Genomic DNA, 22,822 nt, shown 5'->3' on the forward strand with positions numbered 1-22,822 from the left:
ATCAGCTGTCTCCTTTGCTTATTAAAAGGTATTTGGGTACATGTGGGATCAACCAAAGATTCTTGGTATTTCAGAAGCATAGGCAATTTTATACGCTGGCATTTGGTACCAGTTGGATTTGGCAATATGAATATATAGTGGTAAGGTGGATGCTTCCGTAGTCACCATATCTAGATATATATTCTAAACTATATTTGTTGATTTTTCTGCTCACACATAGAAGATCTAAACATTTTTGAACTTAAAAGCTAAAAGCTTACTGCAGATAAACCAGATTTTCCCAATCTACTAAGTAAGTGTTTTTTTCAACTTTTTCAGGTTATCTGGGTACAGTATTGCTTCAGTGAACTAAATAAAACTTGAATAGACTCCAATAGTTAATGAAGGCTTCAGCCTGACCCACACAGTGGTGGGGAGAGGTCGGCTGCTCGCTAGAGTGCTGGCGGCTGCCCGCCCGCCGAGCTGTATGCCCTTGGGCCTTGTCAGTAGGTTCAGGTGGTATCTGTCTTCACTTAGCAACATTTCTTGAGATTTCTTGCTGTGAATATAACAGTGTCTGTGGTTCTCAGGAATCCTAGAATTTTGGAATTTTACAACAGAAAGGGAAGCCACATTCTGTTGAGGTCACAGAGCAAACGGCAGAGTTGGGCCCAGAACCCATTTTTCCTGCCCTGTCACAGTACCTCCCTGCACTCTTACTTATCCCTGATTGCCCTTCTATCTTTCCGAAGTAGCCTGTGATGTTTGTGTCTAAAGTTTAAAACTAGTTATTTAACTTAAGATTGAAAGTTAGTGATTTTTTTTTAATCAGACAAGGGTTCTTTCTTGTAAAAATCCTTTCTGTCCCCGCAGACTTGGTTAAAGCCCCATCTCCGGGCTGTGTTTGCACACCCTGGACGTGGCGCTTGGCTGGCTTCTTGAGGTAACCTGTCTGAATGTGCATTCCTTGAAGCAGGGGACTGGGGCCCGTGGCCTTACTATTGTCTCATTTGGTTTTTGTTTTAAGTTTCCAATGCCGATTTGTAAATGTGCAATGCTGTTATGAAATCTTTGTTTCCATATTGGTGAATGTTGGTAATCCTTTGTAGATTTATAGTGGCCGTTGTGAAAGTAACTTTGGAATTATTATGTCTTCACAAAAATTCTGACTTTCTGCCTCTTACCTAATCTTAAAAAGTCAGTCAGCTCCACAGGAGTTGGTGTATTGGCCTTCAAGATTTGAACTTAGCATGGCCAAAAAGCTTGTTTTTCACAAACTGTCAGAATTGTCCCCGCATCTCAACCCTTTATTGTCAACTTTTTGAAGATATTTAATAATGACCAGTCCTGAATTTAACCATTTTGTACTTTGAGGAGTAACTTGTCCCTGCTGCCCCTTCAGGGCCTGTGTGGTCTCTGAGTTTGGCCTAGCTTTGAGCTGAAACAATGGAGAAGCCCAGCTAATGCTTTCTGATATTCCCATGGCTGCCAGATGAACCGAGTAACGAGATGATGAGATGACGTCTCCTTAGCGAGGGTCAGGCGGCCTTGCGGGACCTGCCTGTGTCTGGCTCACTCTCAGTCCCTTCTCCACCTCTCATCACTCTCACGCACCCCTTCCTTCCTGCCACAGCAGACCATGTAACCTCACGCAAGTAAGTGCATGTGATCCTCCATGCTGTTCTGCTTTTGCTTGATCGGAATCCTCTGCCTAGAACTTCTTCCATTCTTTCTTTTACTCTCTCTCTCTTTTTTTTTTTTTTTTTGGAGCGGGGATGGAGTTTCACTCTTGTCACCCAGGCTGGAGTGCAATGGCATAATCTCGGCTCACTGCAACCTCTGCCTCCCAGGTTCAAGAGATTCTCCTGCCTCAGCCTCCCGAGTAGGTGGGATTACAGGTGCCCACCACATACATGGCTAATTTTGTATTTTAAGCAGAGATGGGGTTTCACCATGTTGGCCAGGCTGGTCTCGAACTTCTGACCTCAGAGGATCCACCCAACTTGGCCTGCTAAAGTGTTGGGATTATAGGCATGAGCCACTGCACCCAGCCGCTTCTACTATTTCTTTACACACAACTCAGGAGGTGAAATTGCAAAGAGTGAGGTGGATTGGAGTTAGGCATAGAGAGGGAAGTGCTGTCCCAATCCCAGCATGAGCCTCTGGACAGATGGAGGCCACCTGCTGCAATGGGGAGGACAGGAGTCAAGCAGATTGGGGGGTTGGCAGCAGGCAGGGGGTGGTGCAGAGATCAAAGGTTTGGATGGAAAAATGTTCGGTTTAGGTGCTTCTGAGATAGCCAGGTAAAAAAGTGAGAAGAGGAGATGTATTTTTGGATCTGAAGCTCAGCGAGAGGTCACAAAATTTGGAATTGTCATCATATTTGAAATGAAGTGGATGAGCTCTCCAAGAAAGAGGATTTGAACAGTGAGACGGATTCATAAAGAATTGCAACGTTTAGAAATAGAATATGAGAAATGGGATATGCAGAGACAAGCGGAAATAAGGAAGAGTAGCCAGAAAAGATAGAAGGAAACCAAGAGGGTGTCAAACCTGGAGAACTGAAAGATGAGAAGGGATGCCACCTAGGCTTAATTGGCTTGTAGGGAGGTCATGGTCACCTTAGCAAGGTTACTAGAATTATGAGAAATATACTGAAGGGTGAGTGAGTGGGAGGATGTGGTGACAGCAGGAGAAGAAAATTCCTTCCAGAAGCTTGGCACCGCAGAAAAGTAGAGAGGTAGGGCCCTACTAGAGGGAGTAGGAGGGTGGAATGTGAGACCATTTGGTCGTTTGGTTTCTTTTGGGAATTTTCTTTTTGGATGGATGATACTAGGGCATTTTTTTTTTCATGCAATTAGAAAAAATTCAGTAGAAGGGCCAAAGAATATTACTGTCTTCTAGCTTGCTAGCAACTGATGGTTTTTAGCAGACTGGTGGATAGTACTCAGTAGTCACAAATACTTACGCTAAGTAGGACCCACTTCTCCTATAAATTTACATTTGGAATATAAAAGAAAAAAAGGTTGGTGTTAAAAAGTTTGTTCATTTGCGTCCTATATCCTCGTTAGACAGGTAAATGGTATGGAGAGGCTTTCTTTTATGAAGTGCTTTGTTATTCTGTAGGAATCCTGTCTTACACATAAATGACAGCAATTTATATTAAGCATTTTCCTTCACTAAATCTTTAGTTTGTGTCTTTTAATAAAATGCCACTGAATTTTCATGTCAGCAAGAGAGGTAGGTAAATTTGAATACAGAAACTAATTTAGCAGTCATTTAGTTAGGAGATGGAGATTTTAGAGCTGCCACTTCTAAAAGTGGAAAAGATGAGGATTAACTGACTTTTTTTTCTTACTTCTGCGGAATAAAAAATTAGAGCTGAAAAGGATCAAAGCCCAAAATGCATGACAATGGCCGTCTTTTTATAGGTGAATTAGATTGGAGATTGTGAAGATGATTTCATTCACACCTGCACAGGCATCCTTTGAAGCTCATTACTTTTTCTTTTGGTGTTCATTTAATAAATATATTCCTGAGAGAGGCATATTGAAGTATGATTTACGTTTCTTTAAAAAAAATTAAGGACTCCTCTTGCCATCTGCCTAGCATACTTATGAATGTCCTTACCCCAACTTTTAGGATTTAGAGTTTCTAGGAATCCAAACCTTTAAAGCCTGAGCAAAACACAATTGTAAGGTAAATTTAGTATAAAGAAAGGACAGTTTCAGTAAAAACTAAGCATAAATACATTTTGTATCACTTTCTATTTGGGATTTCAAGTGATGATATTTGCTTCCAGTAATCCAAATAATTGGCAGATAGTTTGGTGCAAAGTGAACCTATCAGAAGAGACGGGAACTTTGGAAAACAATAGTCTTTAGTTAGTTGGAAAGGAAGGCTGTGATTTTAAATGGCAAGCACCATCCTAGAAAGCAAGGAATAAGTATAAGAAAAAGAAGAACCAATGCAGTGTAAATATCTTGAAAATCTAGTTTAAAATAAATGTTTTGGCATTTGGGTTTAAGAGTGAAGGAGCACACTATAAACTTACTAAAATAATGAGTTAAAGTTAGATGTATTTTATTGTCTTGTCTTGTCTTGTATTTATTTTTTTGAGACAGAGTCTCTCTGTGTCACCCAGGCTGGAGCACAGTGGTGCGATCTCGGCTCACTGCAACTTCTGCCTCCTAGGTTCAAGAAATTCTTGTGCCTCAGTCTCCCAAGTAGCTGGGATTGCAGGCAAGCACCACCACGCCTGGTTAATTTTTGTATTTTTAGTAGAGACAGGGTTTCACCATGTTGTTCAGGCTGGTCCTGAACTCCTTACCTCAAGTGATCCGCCCGCCTGGGCCTCCCAAAGTGCTGGGATTACAGGTGTGAGCCACTGCGCCCAGCCAGACATATTGTATTTAGATGTTTATAATAGTTTCCCATTGCAAATCAGGTTATTGCTTGCTTACACTGGTATATGGGTAGGGAAGAGGAAACAAGTTTTGAAATAGAATTTGCTGATCTAGGCCATCCATACTGGTTTATTTGTAGGAATAATAAGAGCTTATGTCCTTTGAGAAATGTGGAATTAGATATTGATTCTAGTGAGATTCCAGCATTAAAAAACTGTTCATTTCAAAGTTTTATTACTTTATCTGTCAGTAGCCTTGACAGTTTTATTTTATTAAAATTGGCCAAAACGGCAATGATTTGCATTTATTATATTATGCCTTTATTGCTGGAAAATTAATACACCTAGGAAATACGTGACAAGGGCATAGTAGATTATTTTGAGGTATGAGCTGCTGTGATTTGTGTGATATACAGCAGGTAAGGTATTATATGGTATAGTCATAGATGATAATGGTACATTATTTTGTTCTTTAGATAGTTGGTAGGTGGTTGTTGGACTCTATCCATTTTATTTAGCGTGTGTACTGCTGGCTCTCTGCTTTGGAGATGGTCCTGGATTTAAGACAAAAGCAGATGCAAAATGGTTTCCCGACTAGGATGATAACACTAAAATCATGGGATATTCATTTTCTCAGGAAATAGAATGAGCAATTTCCTGAGCAAATGAATGCAAGCTAAAGTTGTTGATTTCTGCCTCACGTCACAGTCCAGAGTAGGTGGGTCGTGGTCCAGGAGGTCATCCAGAGATCCATGCTGGAGCGGGTGGCTCTGTCATTCCCCTGAATGTGACATGTCCAGGATTGGGTTTAAGACCTGCATATCCAGCCAGTGGGAAATGGAAATCTAGGGCAAGTGGCTTTGTCTTTCTGAAGATGACCTAAACATTGAGTGCATTTTTTTTTTCTGTTGTCTCCTTGGTCCAGTCTTAATCCACAGCCACAGCTCATTGTAGTCTCAAGCTGGGTGAAGGGCACCTGCTAAATCTGAAAGCTTAGTTACCAAAAGAATATGGAGAACATGGATTCCAGAGAGCATATTTCCAGCACAGACTAGGGGCTCCTTGAGATGGGGGGTAGTGGTTACAACAGATGCATCTCTTTTCTAAACCACAAGCAGTGCTTGGCTTATATTTGGTACTCAGTAAGTGTTTGGTGCGTTGAATTGACTATTAAAGCTAATCCTTTCCCTTCCAAAAGATGGCATTTGATCAGATGCTCTAAATTCTGCAGCGCCCCACGACCTTTCCTCCTCCTCCACTGTTTTCTCTATATATTTAGGCCATTTTCCAGGATAAGCATACAAAAGAGAATATAATATTTACTTTTAAGATTTGCTTGAAAATCTAAAATGTATTATAACAGGAAAAAAGAAAGTCTGTTCATTTTATTTGCATCACTACCTTTCTCTGTATTTGGACTTGATATTTACATATGCTTCGGGCAACTAAGCACATGCCAAATTGATACATCTCTTTTATTCAACAGAACGAATATCTGGTGATTGTGAAAGTAATCCTAAATAGAAAACACAGATATAGCATTTAGTTTATAACCTAGATTGGTATTTGTGATGTTCCCTTTTTCTTCAAATTATTAAATATATTTATATATTGTGAAGATGGGAACTAAGAAGTTACTAGTTTTATTTTTGCACAATTCTATATTATACCAATTATATAATTTGCTTAAAGCACTACACTAGTCCTTTGCTTATATTTTTACTATAAAATTAGAATTAGGAAAGGAAATTATATGACAATAATGAAATATTTGTACTTGAGATACTTATTCCATATACCTAAGATAAGAAATTGCTTAAAATAACATGGTATCTATTTGGCATAATAGCAGCTCTCTTGCTACTTAGAGCAAAAATCTGCTTTTAAAACATAGTGGCATATCTTATTAGTAGGAGAAAAATGTAATAGCAAGAAATAAGTTATTTAGGTATTATCATGTTCAGTGTCCTCATTTGGCACGTGTGGAAACCGAGGCACGAAATCCTGAAACATCTTGACTTGCAATCTTTGGGAAGATGGTCATATTTTAGAAGGTCTTTTTAAAGGATGTGTCAGCAGATTATTATATATTAAGATCTATTGTTTGAGTTCCTTATGAGATATGAGATAAACTTACCCTTCAACACTCAAGGGAAATAGGGGGAAGCCAGGAAGAAGATGAGAATTAACTTGGGAGGGAGGGAGAGGTGATCCTGCCTGTGCCCCTCCAGCTATGGCCAGTGGAACAGATCCCGAGTCCCTGAAGAAGCTGCTGTTGTAGCTCGGTTGCTAACTCAAAGAGGGATAACTGGATTAGGAGAAAGCACATGGGAAAGGCATTTGTTCCTTGAAGTGTCTGTAGATTCAGGGGGTTGGGAGGGCCCCTGTGTAGAGATAGGGAGGGGGAGGGAAATGAGAAAGAATGTGTGCTTCCATTATTAAATCATTCAAGTGATTGAAATATATATGCAGGTGATACAGCAAATTTTTTTAATTGAATATAAGATACTTCATTATTATGACATTTCTTTAATGTCATTTCACATTAAATGTTGTGGCAAAAATCTAATAGGAATAAAGCCTGTGATCATTACAAATCAACTTTTCCTCCTAGATAAATGTTAGTTTTGAGCTCCTGGTGGGCACCCATCTCAGTGGTGAAGTTGACAAGTCATCTGTCGGGTGTGTGGAATAGGATAGGGTTTGGTAGCATCTCCCTCTCTCCTTGTGGTTCTCTTGAGCTGTTCACAGTGAGCATCCTAGTTTTCTTGCAGAGGGAAGGTAGCTGCACGGAGTGACCTGATCTTCGCTTTTTTTTCTGCTTGCAGAACAATCAACCATGACGACCGAATCTGGATCAGACTCGGAATCCAAGCCGGACCAGGAGGCCGAGCCCCAGGAGGCGGCGGGGGCGCAAGGGCGCGCGGGGGCGCCCGTGCCGGAGCCGCCCAGCGAGGAGCAGCAGCAGGCTCTGGAGCAGTTCGCCTCTGCTGCAGCGCACAGCACCCCGGTGCGGAGGGAGGTGAGCCCAGGCCAGAAAACTAATGACTCCGTGTTTGCTGAGCTGCTCCAGGATCATCTTTAACCTTGGTCTCTCAGCCCTAGAGGCAGCTATGAGGGGTCATCCGTTGTTCCCATTCTAGCCCCAGGCAGATGAAAATGTATGCTATTTTAAGGCTTTCAGTGAATGACATTCCACAACCTTGCCTGGTAACTCCTTCTTTTAATTAAAACACTGAAACTCACTGAAGTCCAGGCTGGAGATTATTGGTCCTATCTGGATTTAGAGGAAAGATAGACAGCAAACTGACAGCTTTAATTATGCTTGTGGTTGTTTTTTCTTTCAAGCCTAAGGGCTAGAGTGAGTTTGCATTTCCCCAGGCATCGCCCTGACCCTAATGTTGCAGATCTGCTTTTATTATTATTATTATCATCATCATCATTATTATACTTTAAGCTCTGGGATACATGTGCAGAACGTGCAGGTTTGTTACATAGGTATACACGTGCCATGGTGGTTTGCTGCACCCATTAACCCATCACCTACATTAAGTATTTCTCCTAATGCTATCCCTCCCCTAGCCCTCCAGCTCCCGACAGCCCCAGTGTGTGATGTTCCTCTCCCTATGTCCGTGTGTTCTCATTGTTCGACTCCCACTTATGAGTGAGAACATACAGTGTTTGGTTTTCTGTTCCTGTGTTAGTTTGCTGAGAATGATGGTTTCCATCCATGTCCCTGCAAAGGACATGAACTCATCCTTTTTTATAGCTGCATAGTATTCCATGGTTTTTTAGCAGATCTTCAGGTAGGTCTTTCCCTCCCTGTACACATCTATATTTTCAACTCTTTTCCCTGTACATGTTTGAATAATCAGGAATAATGCATTTCTTTTAAAAGCTTTAAAGGATGATTTACCTGCAGGCCTTGAATAAGTCCATATTTAAATGTCTTTTGTCTTAAAACTTCAAACCTGGAATCAAAATGTTTTAGAGTGCCTATTTGTATGTAGTAAAGCAATCTGGTGTCCCCACAAGTGATTGGCCTCTTATATGTCAGAAGTGTTTCACACTAGAAATCCTAAGATGTTGAGAGAAGAGATATAATCAGTGTATTAGTGAAAATCTTTGGAATTCACAACATTAAACTATATATTTGCAACCTGATTATTTTATTTCTTTACCTAGAGTATTTGCAGATTTGCCTTTTTTTTTTTTTTTCCCAATTTTATACTTACTAAAAATTTGAGGCCAGGCACAGTGGCTCACGCCTGTAATCCCAGGACTTTTGGGAGGCCGAGGAGGGCGGATCACCTGAGATCAGGAGTTTGGGACAGCCTGACCAACATGGTGAAACCCTGTCTCTACTAAAAATACAAAAGTTAGCTGAGTGGTGGCGCACGTCTGTAATCCCAGCTATTTGGGAGGCTGAGGCACGAGAATCACTTGAACCCGGGAGATAGAGGTTTCAGTGAGCTGACATTACACCACTGCACTCCAGACTGGGCGACAGAGCAAGACTCTGTCTCAAAAAAAAATTTTTTTTTGTGGTAAAATATACATACAAAACTTACCATCTTTTTTAAGTGTACAGTTTAGTGATAATAAGTACATTTATATATTTATATAAAATATGCATTTTATATTATATATATTTATATTTTTAAAAAATTCCTTTCATCACTCCTCCTCCCTACCCTTCACCCTATCCTTCCCAGTCTCAGATAGTCACCGCTACTCCCCATCTTCATGAGATCCCGTTTTAGCCCCCACATATGAGTGAGAAGATGCAGTATTTGTCTTTTGGTGCTTGGCTTGTTTCACTTAACATAACAGCCTCTAGTTCCATCCGTGTGGGTGCAGATGACAAGATTTCATTCCTTTTTTCTGGCTGAATAATATTCCATTGTGTATATATACCACTTGATAAAAAATTCATTCTCCTGTTGATGGGCATTTAGGTTGATTTCATATTTTGGCTGCTGTGAATGGTGCTGCAGTAAACACTGGAGTGCAGATGGCTTTTCTATATATCGATTTCCTTTCTTTCGGACGTATATCCAGTGATGGAATTGCTGGATCATATGATAGTTCTATTTTAGTTTTTGAGGAACCTCCATACTGTTTTTCACAGTGGCTGTACTAATTTACATTTCTACCAACAGCTTATGAGGATTCTCCTTTCCCCACATCCTTGCCAGCATCTATTACTGCCTGTCTCTTTGACATATGCTGTTTTAACTGGGGTGAGATGATATCTCAGTTGTAGTCTTGATTTGTGATTAATTTGTGATTAGTTAGTGACAGTGAGCATTTTTTTCATATACCTATTGGCCATTTGTATGTCGTCTTTTGAGAACTATCTGTGCAGATCTTTTGTCCATTTTTATTTTCTCTAACTATTGAGTTGTTTGAGTTCCTTAGATATTGTGGTTAATAATACCTTGTCAGGTAGACACTTTGCAATTTTTTTCTCCTATCCTGTAGGCTCTTTGTTAATTTTTTCCTTTGCTGTGCCGAAGTTTTTTTGGCTGGATGTAATCCCATTTGTCTATTTTGGTTTTGATTGATGCTTTGGAGGTCTTATACACAAAAAAACTTTGCTCAGACCAATCTCCTGGAGCATTTCCCCAGTGTTTTCTTCTGGTGGTTTCATAGTTACAGGTCTTACATTTTTAAGTCTTTAATCCATTTTGATTTGATTTCTGTGGATGGTGAGAAATACGGGTCTAATTTCATTGGTCTCATATAGTTATCCAGTTTTCCCTACACCCTTTACTGAAAAGACTGTTCCCCATTGAATGTTCTTGGCACCTTTGTCAAAGATGAGTTGGCTGTATATGTGGATTTATATCTGGATCCTCTATTCTGTTCCATTGTTTATGTGTCTACTTTTATGCCAGTACCATGCTGTTTTGGTTATTATAGCTTTGTAGTAAATTTTGAAGTCAGGTAGTGTGATGCCTCCAGCTTTGTTCTTTTTAGTCAGGATGAGTTTGGCTATTCGGGGTCTTTTGTAGTTCCATGTAAATTTGAGGACATTTTTTCTAATTCTGTGAAGAGTGTCATAGGTATTTTGTTAGGGATTCCATTGAATTTGTAAATTGCTTTGGGTAGTATTGCCATTTTAACAGTATTAAGTCTTCTAATCCATGAGCATGGAATATCCTTCCATTTTTTGTATTGTCTTCAATTTTTTTCATCAGAGTTTTATAGTTTTCCTTACATCAATCTTTCACTTCTTTGGTTAGATTGCTTCCTAGGTATTTTATGTTTTGTAGCTGTTGTAAATAGGATTGCTTCTTGATTTCTTTTTCAGATAGTTCACCATTGGCAAGTTTAAACACTGCTGATTTTTGTATGTTGATAAATTCTGCAATTTCACTGAATTCATCTATCAGTTCTCACAGTTTTTTGGTGGAGTCTAGGTTTTTCTAGGTATAAGATTATGTCATCTGTGAACAAGGCTAAGTTGACTTCTTCCTTTTCAATTTGGATGCTCTTTCTTTCTTTTACCCAATTGCCCCAGCCAGGACTTCCAGTATTATGTTGTATAATACTGAAAGTGGGCATCCTTTACTTGTTCTGGTCCTTAGAGGAAAGGCCTTCAGTTTTTCACAATTCAGCACAATGCTAATGTGGGTTTTTCATATATGGCATGTATTATTTCAGGGTATGTTCCTTCTATACTGATTTTGATGAGGATTTTTAATCATAAAGGCATGTTGAATATCAGATGCTTTTTGGAGTCTGTTGAAATAATCATGGTTTTTGTTCTTGATTTGGTTCGTGTGATATATCATGTTGATTGATTTGCGTATGTTGAACCATCTGCATCCCTAGGATGAATCACATTTAATCATGGTGAACGATCTTTTCAGTCCCCTTTTTAATGTGTTGTTGAATTCGGTTTGCTGGTATTTCACTGAGGATTTTTGCATCAATGTTCATCAGTGATATTGGCGTGTAGTTTTTGTTTCTGTTGTCACTTTGTCTGCTTTTGGTATCAGAGTAATATTGGCCTTGTAGCATGAGTTTGGAAGTATTCCCTCCTCTTCAGTTTTTTTTTTTTTTTTTTTTTGAAGAGTTTGAGTAGGATCAGTATTAGTTTTCTTTACATGTTTGACAGAATTCAAGTGAAGCCTTCAGGTCCTGGACTTTTTTTGATAGAAGACTTTTTATTATAGCTTTGATCTCATTACTCATGACTATTTTGTTGAGGTTTTCTGTTTCTTCATATTTCTTTCTTGGTGGGTTGTATGTGTCTAGAAATTTATCCATTTCTTCTGGGTTTTCCAATCTGTTGCCATATAGTTGTTCATAATAGTCGCTAATGAGTCTTCATATTTCTTAGGTCCCAGTTGCTATGTCTCCTTTTTCATGTCTGATTCTATTTATTTGGATCTTCTCTCTTTTTCTTAGTCTAGCTAAAGGTTTGTCGATTTTGTTTATCTGTTCAAAAACTCACCTCATTGCTTTGTTGATCTTCTGTATTTTTTTTGGTCTCTGTTTCATTTATTTCTGCTCTGATCATCATCGTTTCTTTTTCTTCTAATTTTGGGTTTGATTCATTCCTGCTTTTCTAGTTCCTTGAGGTGCATCATTGAGTTATTTATTTGAAGGCTATTTACTTTTTTGATATAGACATTTATTGCTCTCCACTTCCCTCTTAGTACTGTTTTTGTTACATCACACAGATTTTTTTGTCTTGTATTTCCATTTTCACTTGTGTTTCAAGAATTTTTTAATTTACTTCTTAGTTTCTTCACTGACTTATTGGTCATTCAGGGCATGTTGTTTAATTTCCATGTGTTTGTGTATTTTCTGAGGTTCCTCTTACTGATTTCTAGTTTTACTCCATTGTGGTCAGGAAAGATACTTGATATGATTTTTTTTTCTGGCTTTTTTTTTTTTTTTTTAAGTTTGTTTGGACTTGTTTTATAGCCTAAGACATGGTCTGTTCTGGACAATGTTCCGTATTCTGATGAAACGAATGTATTCTGCAGCAGTTGAGTGAAATGTTGTGTAAATGTTGGTTAGGCCTGTTAGATCTAGTGCATAGTTTAACTCCACTGTTTCTTTGTTGATTTTCTGTCTGGATGTTCTGTCCACTACTGAGAGTGGAGTATTGAAGTCCCCTACCATTATTGTACTGCAGTCTGTTTCTCCCTTTAGATTTGTAAATGTTTTATATACTTGGGAACTCTGGTGTTAGGTGCATAGACATTTACAATTATTGTATCCTCTTGCTGAATTGTCCCCTTTATCATTATGTTAGTGACCTGCTTTTTCTCATTTTAGTCTTAGATTTATAGTCTCTCTAGTGTAAGTATAGCTACATCTGCTCTTTTTTTGGCTTCTAGTTGTATAGAATGTTTTTTCCACCTTTTTACTTTCAGCCTTGTGGGTAAAGTGAATTTCTTGAAGGTAACATAGTTGGTTCTTGTTTTTATATCCATTTACTTACTTTAGGCCTTTTAATTGGAGAATTGAGGCCATTTACATTCAGTGTTATTGATAAAGACTTATTACGGCTGTTTTGCTGCCTGTTTCTGGTTGAGACTCCTCTTGTTCTTTTTTACATGATTTTCCTTTGTGGTTAAGTGATTTTCTCTGGTAGTGTGTTTTAATATGTTGCTTTTTATTTTTAGTGGATCTATTATAGGTTTTTGTGTTGTGGTTACCATGAGGCTTACCAAAAACATATTATAGACATAGCAAGTTATTTTAAACAGATGACAGCTTATCTTAGATCACAAATTTAAAAACAGAAACAAAGGCCAAAAAAACCCGCACATACACACATGCATGTGCGCACACACCCACCCACCAACACACACACACCAGTTCTACACTTTAACTCCATCCCCATTACATTTTGACTTAGTTGTCCTAATTTGCATATTTTAATATTACGTATCTCTTCACAATTTGCTGTAGATATTACTGTTTTTGATAGGTTGTCTTTTGGGCTTCATACTAGAGTTATGATTGTGGTAGTAGTAGTACTACATTGTACAGTAATTACAGTAAGAGAGTATTCTGGGTTTATCTATGTACTTGATTTTACCACTGAGTTTGAGACATTGAAAGGTTGTTTTTTATTTTTATTTTTTGCGCATTAGTGGTTTTTTATTTCAGATTGAAGAATTCTCTTTAGCATTTCTTTTAAGATGGGTCTGCTGGTGGTGAATTCTCTCTACTTTTGTTCTTTTGGGAAAGATTTGATCTCTCCTTTGTATTTGAATGATAATTTTGCTGGATTCTATATTCTTAGATGGCAGTTTTTTCTCTGAGCAGTTTAAAGAGGTCATTCAACTCTTTCCTGGCCTGTGTGGGTTTTCTTTGAGAACTCTGTTACCAGGCAATTTGGAGCTCCTTCACATGTTGTTTGTTTCTTTTTCTCTTGCTGCTTTTAGGATTCTGTCTTTGTTCTTGAGCTTTGAGAGTGCTTTGTGGTATTCTTATTTAGGTTGAATCTGTGTGATGTTCTCGGACTTTCCTGTACTTGAATATTTATATCTTTTGCGGGTTTGGAAAGTTTTCTGTGATTATTTCTTTGAATATGTTGTCTACCCTTCGCTCTTGCTCAGCTGCATCTTGAATACCAATAATTCTTAGGTTAGGTCTTTTGAGGTAATTTTCTGTATCTTGTATGCAGTCTTTGTTCTTTTTTGTTCTTTTTTCTTTCTTCTCTGTGTCTTTTCAAATAGCTGGTCTTTGAGCTCACTGAATCTCTCCTCTGCTTTGTTCAGTCTGCTAAGAGCCTCTAATGAGTTCTTCAGTTTACCAAATGTATTTCTCAGTTCTGAGATTTCTGTTTGATTTCTTAAAAGTATTTCAATCTCTTTATCAAATATATCTGATACATTTGTGAATTGCTTTTCATTTTTATCTTGAGCTCATGAGTTTCCTTAAAATTGGTATTTTGAATTCTTAGCTCATAAATCGCCATCTTGTAGGGTTGGATTTTTCCCTTGTCTTTTTGGGGAGGTCATAGTTTCCTGTTTGCTGTTGTTTCTTGTGGGTGGGTGTCTGTGTCTTTGTATGGAAGGATTAGTTTTTAATTCCAGTTTTCTCTGTCTGTCTTGTTTTGTTTTTTATTGGATATGTTTGCTTAGAAATTTTTTACCGCTCAGCCTCTGCCACCGCTTTGGCCCTAGGTGACCTTAAAACCGAGGTTTGCCTTGGCTCTAGTAAGCGATGGGAGTGCTGCTTGTTCTGAATGAGGGAAGTCCCAAAGGGATTCTCCTGGCAGTGTGAGATGGCTGACTAGGAGTTTGTGCCCAAGGGATCTGTGGAATGTGCCTTCTCCAGCGTGGTGCTGCTGAACAGCCGCTGTGATTCGGTGTCTTCTTTGGCCAAGTTACAGAGCAGAGTGTCCAGGACTAGGGCTGGTGGTCCCATCTCCCAACTTTTTCTCTGCGTGTTCTCGGGGATATTTCTCTCTTCAGGCAGTCACATCACTTCCTTCCCATGGGTTAAGGCAAGGGCAGGTCTCCTGCAAGGAATCCCAGGAAGGTGAGAAAGCTGGTCGACCACCTCAGTCTCACTTTTCCAGTATCACTTTTCCACGAGTTGGGGGAGGATTTTCTGCACTTTTATTGCCGGGCAGAATCGGGGGGCGGGGCATCATGACTGTGGAAGTCCAGTTCTTCTTCCATCTGCATGGAGTTTTCCCACTTCCCCGTGGCCTCAGGATCTGTCTTGTCCTCATGTTTGAGTTCTGGGTTGTTGCTGGTGAAAATCTTGTGCTGTATATTTGGTTTAGGTTTTCTGCGGAGGAATGGGAGGAGGGAAACCAGCGCGCTTCTGTGCCACCATTTTAAAATGAATGTCGCAAGTTCTGCTTTAAACTATATCAATAATAACAATTGTTTTCACTTTATAAATAGCTGCTCTGTCTGATCTCAGATGCTTTGTGATGGAGAGCAGGGAGATCCCATCCCAGCTTAGTAGACAAACCTTAGAAACTGTGGTAGCCATCACGGTTTACTTTTACCTTTTCTTTTTGTGGAGGAATGATGATGGTAGTGTTTGGCTTTCTTTTTGTCTATTTTGTTTTTTTAATCTTCAAACATTTAAAATTACTGAAGTAAATGTTTGCCTTTTCTTCATTCTTTCCTTTTTACTCTGAAATGAAATAACATGAAAATGGCAGATAGTTATAGAAAAGTATGAATATCTATACCTAGACATGATGAAATGGACTTTCTTTATCTTCTGTAGTCAGATACAAAACAAGAGAAATGACACTAAAAGGAGAGATGACTGGCTGCAAAAGGCAGAGACCTTGGAGTCTTGTCTCTTCTAGTCATTGTTTTACCATCTTCAGAGAACTCATGCAAGTCCCCAAGCCTCAGCTTCATCTACAAAATGAAGAGTTCAGAAAAGATAGTTTCTGAGATTCTTCCACAAAATTCTGTTATTCAGACTAGGAAGCTAACTGTTGGAGGTAAAATGAAGCTGATTTTGGTACATAGTGATGATTAGAACATGGGTTTGGCTGGATTTTGAATTCCATTCAAATCCATTGAATTTATGCCTCAAGAAAATTTCTTAGACTCCCCATGTCTCGCTTTCCTTATATGCAAATGAGGGTAATAATACCCATACCATAGAGCTACTGTGAGGATTAAAAGAGATTGAGGATTTGCTAAAATCCGATATTTAAAATTAGAACACATCATGTGACTATGATTGACATTTCATTTGAGGTACTTAGTCTGCTATTTTTAAGTTCTTAAAGTTTTTAAAAAAATATGTAAAGGCCTCAGTCACGGGTTCATGTTTCCGGTGTTCCCAGAAACAATGCCTATCCTTTGAATGTTGACGCCTTAAGATGCCTCTGGAATTGACATTTAAAGTAACCCAGAAGCTTATTCTCATACAGATATTTTTATTTTAGTAAAGGAAAAGTGAAATTTTGTCTTCCCTGTTACATAGAAAATGTTGATTTCAGGTAAAATCTAAATAAAAATGTATTAATAGCTTCTAATGACCTTTGCCTATGAAGAGACAAAAATAAAACTTAAATGTACAAAATTTGTGTAAGTTATAAAGCACTTAACGAATGTGTTATTGTTGTTGATAATACAATACCACAGTAATCAAACTCTGTAAATTACCTCAAGGCTAAAATTAATGACAATTTTATGATTTTCTTGCACTTACTATTTTAATGCTTTGCTATAGAAAGACAATGGTTAAATAAGTAGGACTGGGTTGCCAGAGCAGATTTTCTTTAGTTTACTTTTTTTTTTTTTTTTTTTTTTTTAGCTAAAACTTGCCTTCTCAACTATTTTGGCCTTTAGAATTGGTTATTCAGTTTTTTGTTGCTTTCTTTTCATAAGCTCAGCAGATTGGTCTCTTTCAATTCTTAAGGAGTTCTCAAGACTTTGCCTTGAAATCCTGGGCAAGATAGAAGTGGAGGAGAGGAGTATATTAGCAATCTTTTGGGTGGAAAACAAGATAGAAAATGACGATAAAGCAGAAATCTGTACCTAAAACCCAAAATAAATATACCCAAATACCTTTGTAATTATATTAGTGTTATAAAAATGTAAAGTCTAATAGAAAAGTTAAGATGATAAACCATCAATACTGTCTTTACCTTTTGAGCCCATGAATTTTTAGCACCAGGCTGATAGTATGTTCATGGGAGGGGAAATTCCACGCTTATTTCAAAGCCCTAAACAGAATTTTGGTACATATCTTCCTTTGGACTGTCAGCATATATTTGCAGACTAGTGACAGTGGTGGCATGGCCCAAGGATTGAATTTGCAGTACTACCATTGGTGGCCATTTAATAGGTAGAAGATGGATGTACAGAGAGAATAGTTGGAGATCTGTGTGCACATTTCCAAAGAGATTGGTTTACGGGAGAATGTTACTGTTACTTAAGATGTCCTCTGCAGTTTTGTATCTAGCCTGGACTAGTCTGTTATGGTTTGAAAGCAGATTAAAGCTATTGGACAGATGTGATATGTTCTTACACTGGCTCGTTACAGTGAAGGGAAGCAGACATAGGGGATTACTTTGTGATGAATTTCAGTTCTGCTGACTTCATTGAATTGATTGAGAGCTAAATTAAACATTTTAACAGTTATAAAAGTTAATACTGAAAAGATTAATACTTGAAGCTCTCCAAGCCTTAGAGTTTATCAGATATCTAGTATATGTAGGGATGAGGCAGTTATATAACAAGTTGTGGAGTATAGAAGGATCTGGTGAATTGAAAAAATAGAACATATAAGATGAAATCTAAACAGTACATTTTAAAGGCCTGTACTATCCTATCCTTTTTAAAAAGTCAAGAGTCAAGTATTCATTGTTTGCTTATTGAAATCTTGATAGCATTTGCTAACTCAGTGGTTCTAAAGTAAATCCTGGAGTTAAAATGAAATAAGGCCTTATTAATACATTTAAATGGCAAACAGTATTTAGGCAAATATTATAAATATCTGTATATTTATATCTAGTCCTAATATCCTAATTCAGTATCTCTCCTCTATGAAATAGAAAGCAGTTTTGTGCTATTGCATGAGCAATGCAATATTTATTTCCCATCTTGCAATGAAAACTGTTGATTGTTTGCTCTTCACAGGTCACTGACAAGGAACAGGAGTTTGCTGCCAGGGCTGCGAAACAGCTCGAATATCAGCAATTAGAAGACGATAAACTTTCTCAGAAATCATCTAGCAGTAAACTCTCTCGGTCTCCATTAAAGATTGCCAAAAAGCCTAAAAGCATGCAGTGCAAAGTGATACTTCTAGATGGATCAGAATATACCTGTGATGTAGAGGTAAGTGTGTGTCTTAAGACTTTTTTGTCCTAGATATTGAGAGCTGGGGAATGTTGGTATAAAATATACAAGATGCCTCTTTATTTCTCTAGGACTCTGGGAAATGACTCAAACCCAGTCTCTAAATATAAAATTATTTCCTAGTCTCTAACAGGGGATCAGATTAAAAATATGTATAATGTCCCAAAATGTTACAATCAAAAGTAAAATGTGATCGTATATTTTTTAAAAGATAAAATCTCCAACAATATGGTAGGAACAAAAAAAAAAAAAAAAACATTTGAAGGCTTTAAAAACAGACTTTAATATCCCGGCTGTGAGCTATTATTTACATGAATTTTATCCTTTTTTTGCATAATTTATGGCCGTGTCGTTTGTTACTTGGTGGAAAGCTTACAAATTCTGTACATAGGGGTGGTGGGATAATTCGAAAACGTCCATGACCTTCTCTTGCTTGGCGAATGAGTAATTTTTAAAATGCACATTGTGGTGGGCATTGCAGTTTCAGTGTAAAAGGGTATACTCTTTGTTCTTCTTTGTAAGGAAAACAGATTCCTCTCAGAGAAATGGCAGTTGAATGCCTTTTGTCAGAGATGTTTGTCAAGACCAAATTAGCAGATGAGAACACAACCTGTCTGGAGCTGCAGAGATGGCTGATTGTTGAGTTCTCTGAGTATAAGGGAGAATTCACACAGGGCATGAATTCAGGCTCTAGGAGCAGGTCTGTGTGTGCACCAAGATGGAGTGGCTTGTACTTTTAGCAAGGTGATTCCATTTCAGATGTGATGTCTTCATTCAAAGAGCTCATTCTTCCTGCCTCCAGCTCCTGCCCTTGTCATAAAGAGGGGAGGGTATCACACACATCTCCAAGCCAGCCCCTCTACCCTCTCATTCCACCATGCTTTCAAAGTCCACCCTTTCCTCAGGCTTGTGCTGAGACTCTGTCCCAGGCAGCACAGTCAGTGCACATGTGTGTGTCCTCACATATTTCTCTTCTCGTCCCTCATGACAGCTAATACCAAGCCCATCTTATTTCCCATGTTCCCATTTACTCTGCTTCCTCTGTCTCCCAACTCCCATATAATTCCTGTTATGTTTTGTAAAATGCACTCATGCACCCAGTATTTTTCTTGGAACAGAAGATTCAAATCCATTTCACGTTGAATTCATTTAGGATGAGGATGAGAGGTGGGTTACTAAATTGTTACAGATTGCAGGAACATAGAAAAAATCTATATGGTTTTTGAAAATAAAGTCCTACATCAAAAATTATTTAGTCTGTTGTATACCAATTTATAGAAAATTTAGTCATCCTGTATCCTTATAAACATTGATGGGCCGTTGCAGGAATCCCCAAGGACCGTGCACAAAACTATTTCTTGCCTTTTTCTGGCTTTGATTTTGTTTAATTTCTTAGACCAACGTGTCCAATTCCTCATCCAGATATGTACCCTGGAAACAGGCAGCTCCAGTAATATACTTCTAACTGAGTTTTACTGTGAAACTTACAGGACTTTTATAACCTTGAGAGATACTGTATTTTTTCAGTGTAGATGCATTTTCTGGAAAAATTGATCCAAGTCAAGAGAAACTTTTCCTCTTAACTTTGAGGAGAGTTTTTCTATTGATTGCATTTACATAATGGAATGAATAGAGTAAACTGGCCATCTTCGAGTCCTGGCTATCAGAGTCTTCAAGAGTCTAGAAGAACGTTTATAGTGTTTCACATAGAGAGGATAATGCCTTCGGGTTGACCGAGGCACAAGTAGTATCGAACATTTTGTCAAATTTAATTTATGTCTGTGCTTCAGATTCATTATAGATAATCACTGTGGTTACAAATTTTTTATTTTATATTTACCTTTCTTTTAATGTCACTGTGAACATTTTGAGTGGCACAGCAAACTTGGCCAGTAATTTTCCTCTATAATAAATTATTTTTATACATTTGACAGATTCTTAAGAGTAACTTTTTTTCTGGGATATAAAAACTTTTGCTGGTAGAATTTTTTCAGTTTCACCACAGACATTGATATCAGAAAATACGTGTTCATGACTGACATCTTTGTGAAGAAGATGGAGAAATTTGGACACGGTAAAGTTCATGGATTAATTTGTAACCGATTGGTTGAATAAGAAAAATGAATTGTAAATCAAGCAGAGTGATTCTCAAGGAGGCAATGAGGTGCTAGTTAAAAAAACAAACAAACAAACAAAAAACATGTTACAATGGCTCTTGTGTTTTGATAGAAAGAAACAATGGAAAGTAAAGTTTGGCTGGTGAGCCACACACGGGGCATACTAGGTAAACAGAGAAGGGAAAGCATTGTCCAGGGAAGGTGTGCTTCGGTGTTGGCTCTCCTTGAAACTGAGTCTGTATCAAAGACTTGATGAAAGCACAGAAACACAGCTGAACAATTATTTTTTAAGCAATATAGAGCTTTAAAGCCTACATTGCTTTTTTTTTTTTTTTTTTGAGACGGAGTCTTGCTCTGTCGCCCAGGCTGGAGTGCAGTGGCCGGATCTCAGCTCACTGCAAGCTCTGCCTCCCGGGTTCACGCCATTCTCCTGCCTCAGCCTCCCAAGTAGCTGGGACTACAGGCGCCCGCCAGCTCGCCCGGCTAGATTTTTGTATTTTTTAGTAGAGACGGGGTTTCACCGTGTTAGCCAGGATGGTCTCGATCTTGTGACCTCGTGATCCGCCCGTCTCGGCCTCCCAAAGTGCTGGGATTACAGGCTTGAGCCACCGCGCCCGGCCTACATTGCTTATTTAAAGAGGTTGATGCCTCAAGTGTCAGAATCCAGTTTTATTATGAAATGGACAGTGTGGGACACTGAAGCAAAGCAGGAAAACTAACATTTAGCAGGAGTGGGGGTAAAACTTTACTCTGATAAAAGGGATCAAGTACAAAATGGAAATGTGTTTGCGAGAGGGGCAGTCAGACTTGGTAACAGTTTGGGTAAAACTCATCTTTAGCTTTGAGTTCATTACAAGCTCATCGTGAACCAACAGTGTGTTACAGTTGTCAAAAGCATTTTGTAATCACAGGCTGTTCCGTGGAAGCGTAGTGTTCGGTTTTCAGAAGGCAGCGAGCCATCCTGTTCCCTGCGTTGCACAGATCCTGCCTGCAGGGCTAAGTTTCAATCACATGCGATAAATGCTCTGAAGCCACCAGACTGGGGAGGGCTGTTGGTAACCCGTGTGGTTTCAAGGAACTTCCTTAAAGTTTCTGAACCTAGGTTTCCTCAACAGAAAGATAAGGGTGAAAATACTTGCCTTGAAAGGCATCATTGAGAAGATTAAAGCAAATAATTTATTTGAACACTTTCTGGGATGTAGCATATTCGTAATGGTCTGTGTTTGGTAATAATAATACGAACAGTGGACTTTGACTTGAGCTTAATCAGCGAGAATTATAGGATGGTGAATGATCTGGAAACTTTCATATGAGGAATGGTTAGAGAAATAGGATGTGTTAAATATGGGAAAAATAAAGATTGGTGTGGAGGACAGGAAAGCTATTCTCAGTTACTTGGAAAGGTGGAGACTGAAGGGTTATTGTAACTTTTATGTATAAAAAGCAAAACTAAGGTAGAAGTTACAGAAAGTCAGATTGTAAGTTAACAGGAAAATAATGTCTTTAACGATCGCTGTCAACCTTGTGATGACATATGCACTACCATGGGGAGGGTTCCTGTAGAAACTGTAGGTGCGATTATGGAAGCCACTGGTTCCTCAGATGCTGCCTCAGACCATACCACATCCAGTGCCCCTTCCTACTGCCACTGATGGACAGAAGAGCCATACAGACACAAAGAAACCAGACTGAAAGAGGCGGAATTGTTTCCCCAATCCCTCTCTCCAGTATGTGGAGTTATAGATGAATTAAGAATGGGCCGGGCGCGGTGGCTCGAGCCTGTAATCCCAGCACTTTGGGAGGCCGAGGCGGGTGGATCATGAGGTCAGGAGATCGAGACCATCCTGGTTAACATGGTGAAACCCCGTCTCTACTAAAAATACAAAAAACTAGCCGGGCGTGGTGGCGGGCGCCTGTAGTCCCAGCTACTCGGAGGCTGAGGCAGGAGAATGGCGTGAACCTGGGAGGCGGAGCTTGCAGTGAGCCGAGATCGCGCCACTGCACTCCAGCCTGGGTGACACAGCGCGAGACTCCGTCTCAAAAAAAAAAAAAAAAAAAAAAAAAGAATGAAGGCGATGATAACAGATGAAACTTTTTTTTGCATTTAATAAGGCATCAAAAAGAACATTTTATTTTCATAAAATTGTGATGTTTTTCTCCATGGCATATTGAATGCCTTCATCACATCAACTGAAAATCATTAAGGCTCAAGTCTGCCATGATGGTAACATGAGAATTTATAGTCACCTGTAAAAGACTCCCTGGCAACACACACACACACACACACACACACACCACACACACACCACACACACACACCACACACACACACACGCCACACACCACACACACACCACACACACACATACACCACACACACACACCACACACACACCACACACACCCACACACACCCCACACACACCCCACACACACCACACACACCACACACACACACACACACCACACACACACCACACACACACCACACACACACA

General features: G+C 38.9%; 1 protein-coding gene across 3 annotated transcripts in view; it reads left to right on the plus strand.

Moving 5' to 3' along the window:
• EPB41L3 (erythrocyte membrane protein band 4.1 like 3) overlaps positions 1 to 22,822 on the plus strand; it is a 149,845-nt gene that overhangs the window by 45,652 nt on the left and 81,371 nt on the right. For all 3 annotated transcript variants that reach the window (XM_025365079.1, XM_025365081.1, XM_025365080.1), the window contains exons 2-3: positions 7,213 to 7,406; positions 17,989 to 18,186. In XM_025365079.1, coding sequence (XP_025220864.1) covers positions 7,224 to 7,406; positions 17,989 to 18,186 — 381 coding nt within the window. In that variant the 5' untranslated portion in view covers positions 7,213 to 7,223. The remainder of the gene's footprint in view (positions 1 to 7,212; positions 7,407 to 17,988; positions 18,187 to 22,822) is intronic.

This window comes from Theropithecus gelada, chromosome 18 (genome assembly GCF_003255815.1).
Source record: "Theropithecus gelada isolate Dixy chromosome 18, Tgel_1.0, whole genome shotgun sequence".
In the NCBI taxonomy this organism is placed as follows: Eukaryota; Metazoa; Chordata; class Mammalia; order Primates; family Cercopithecidae; genus Theropithecus; species Theropithecus gelada.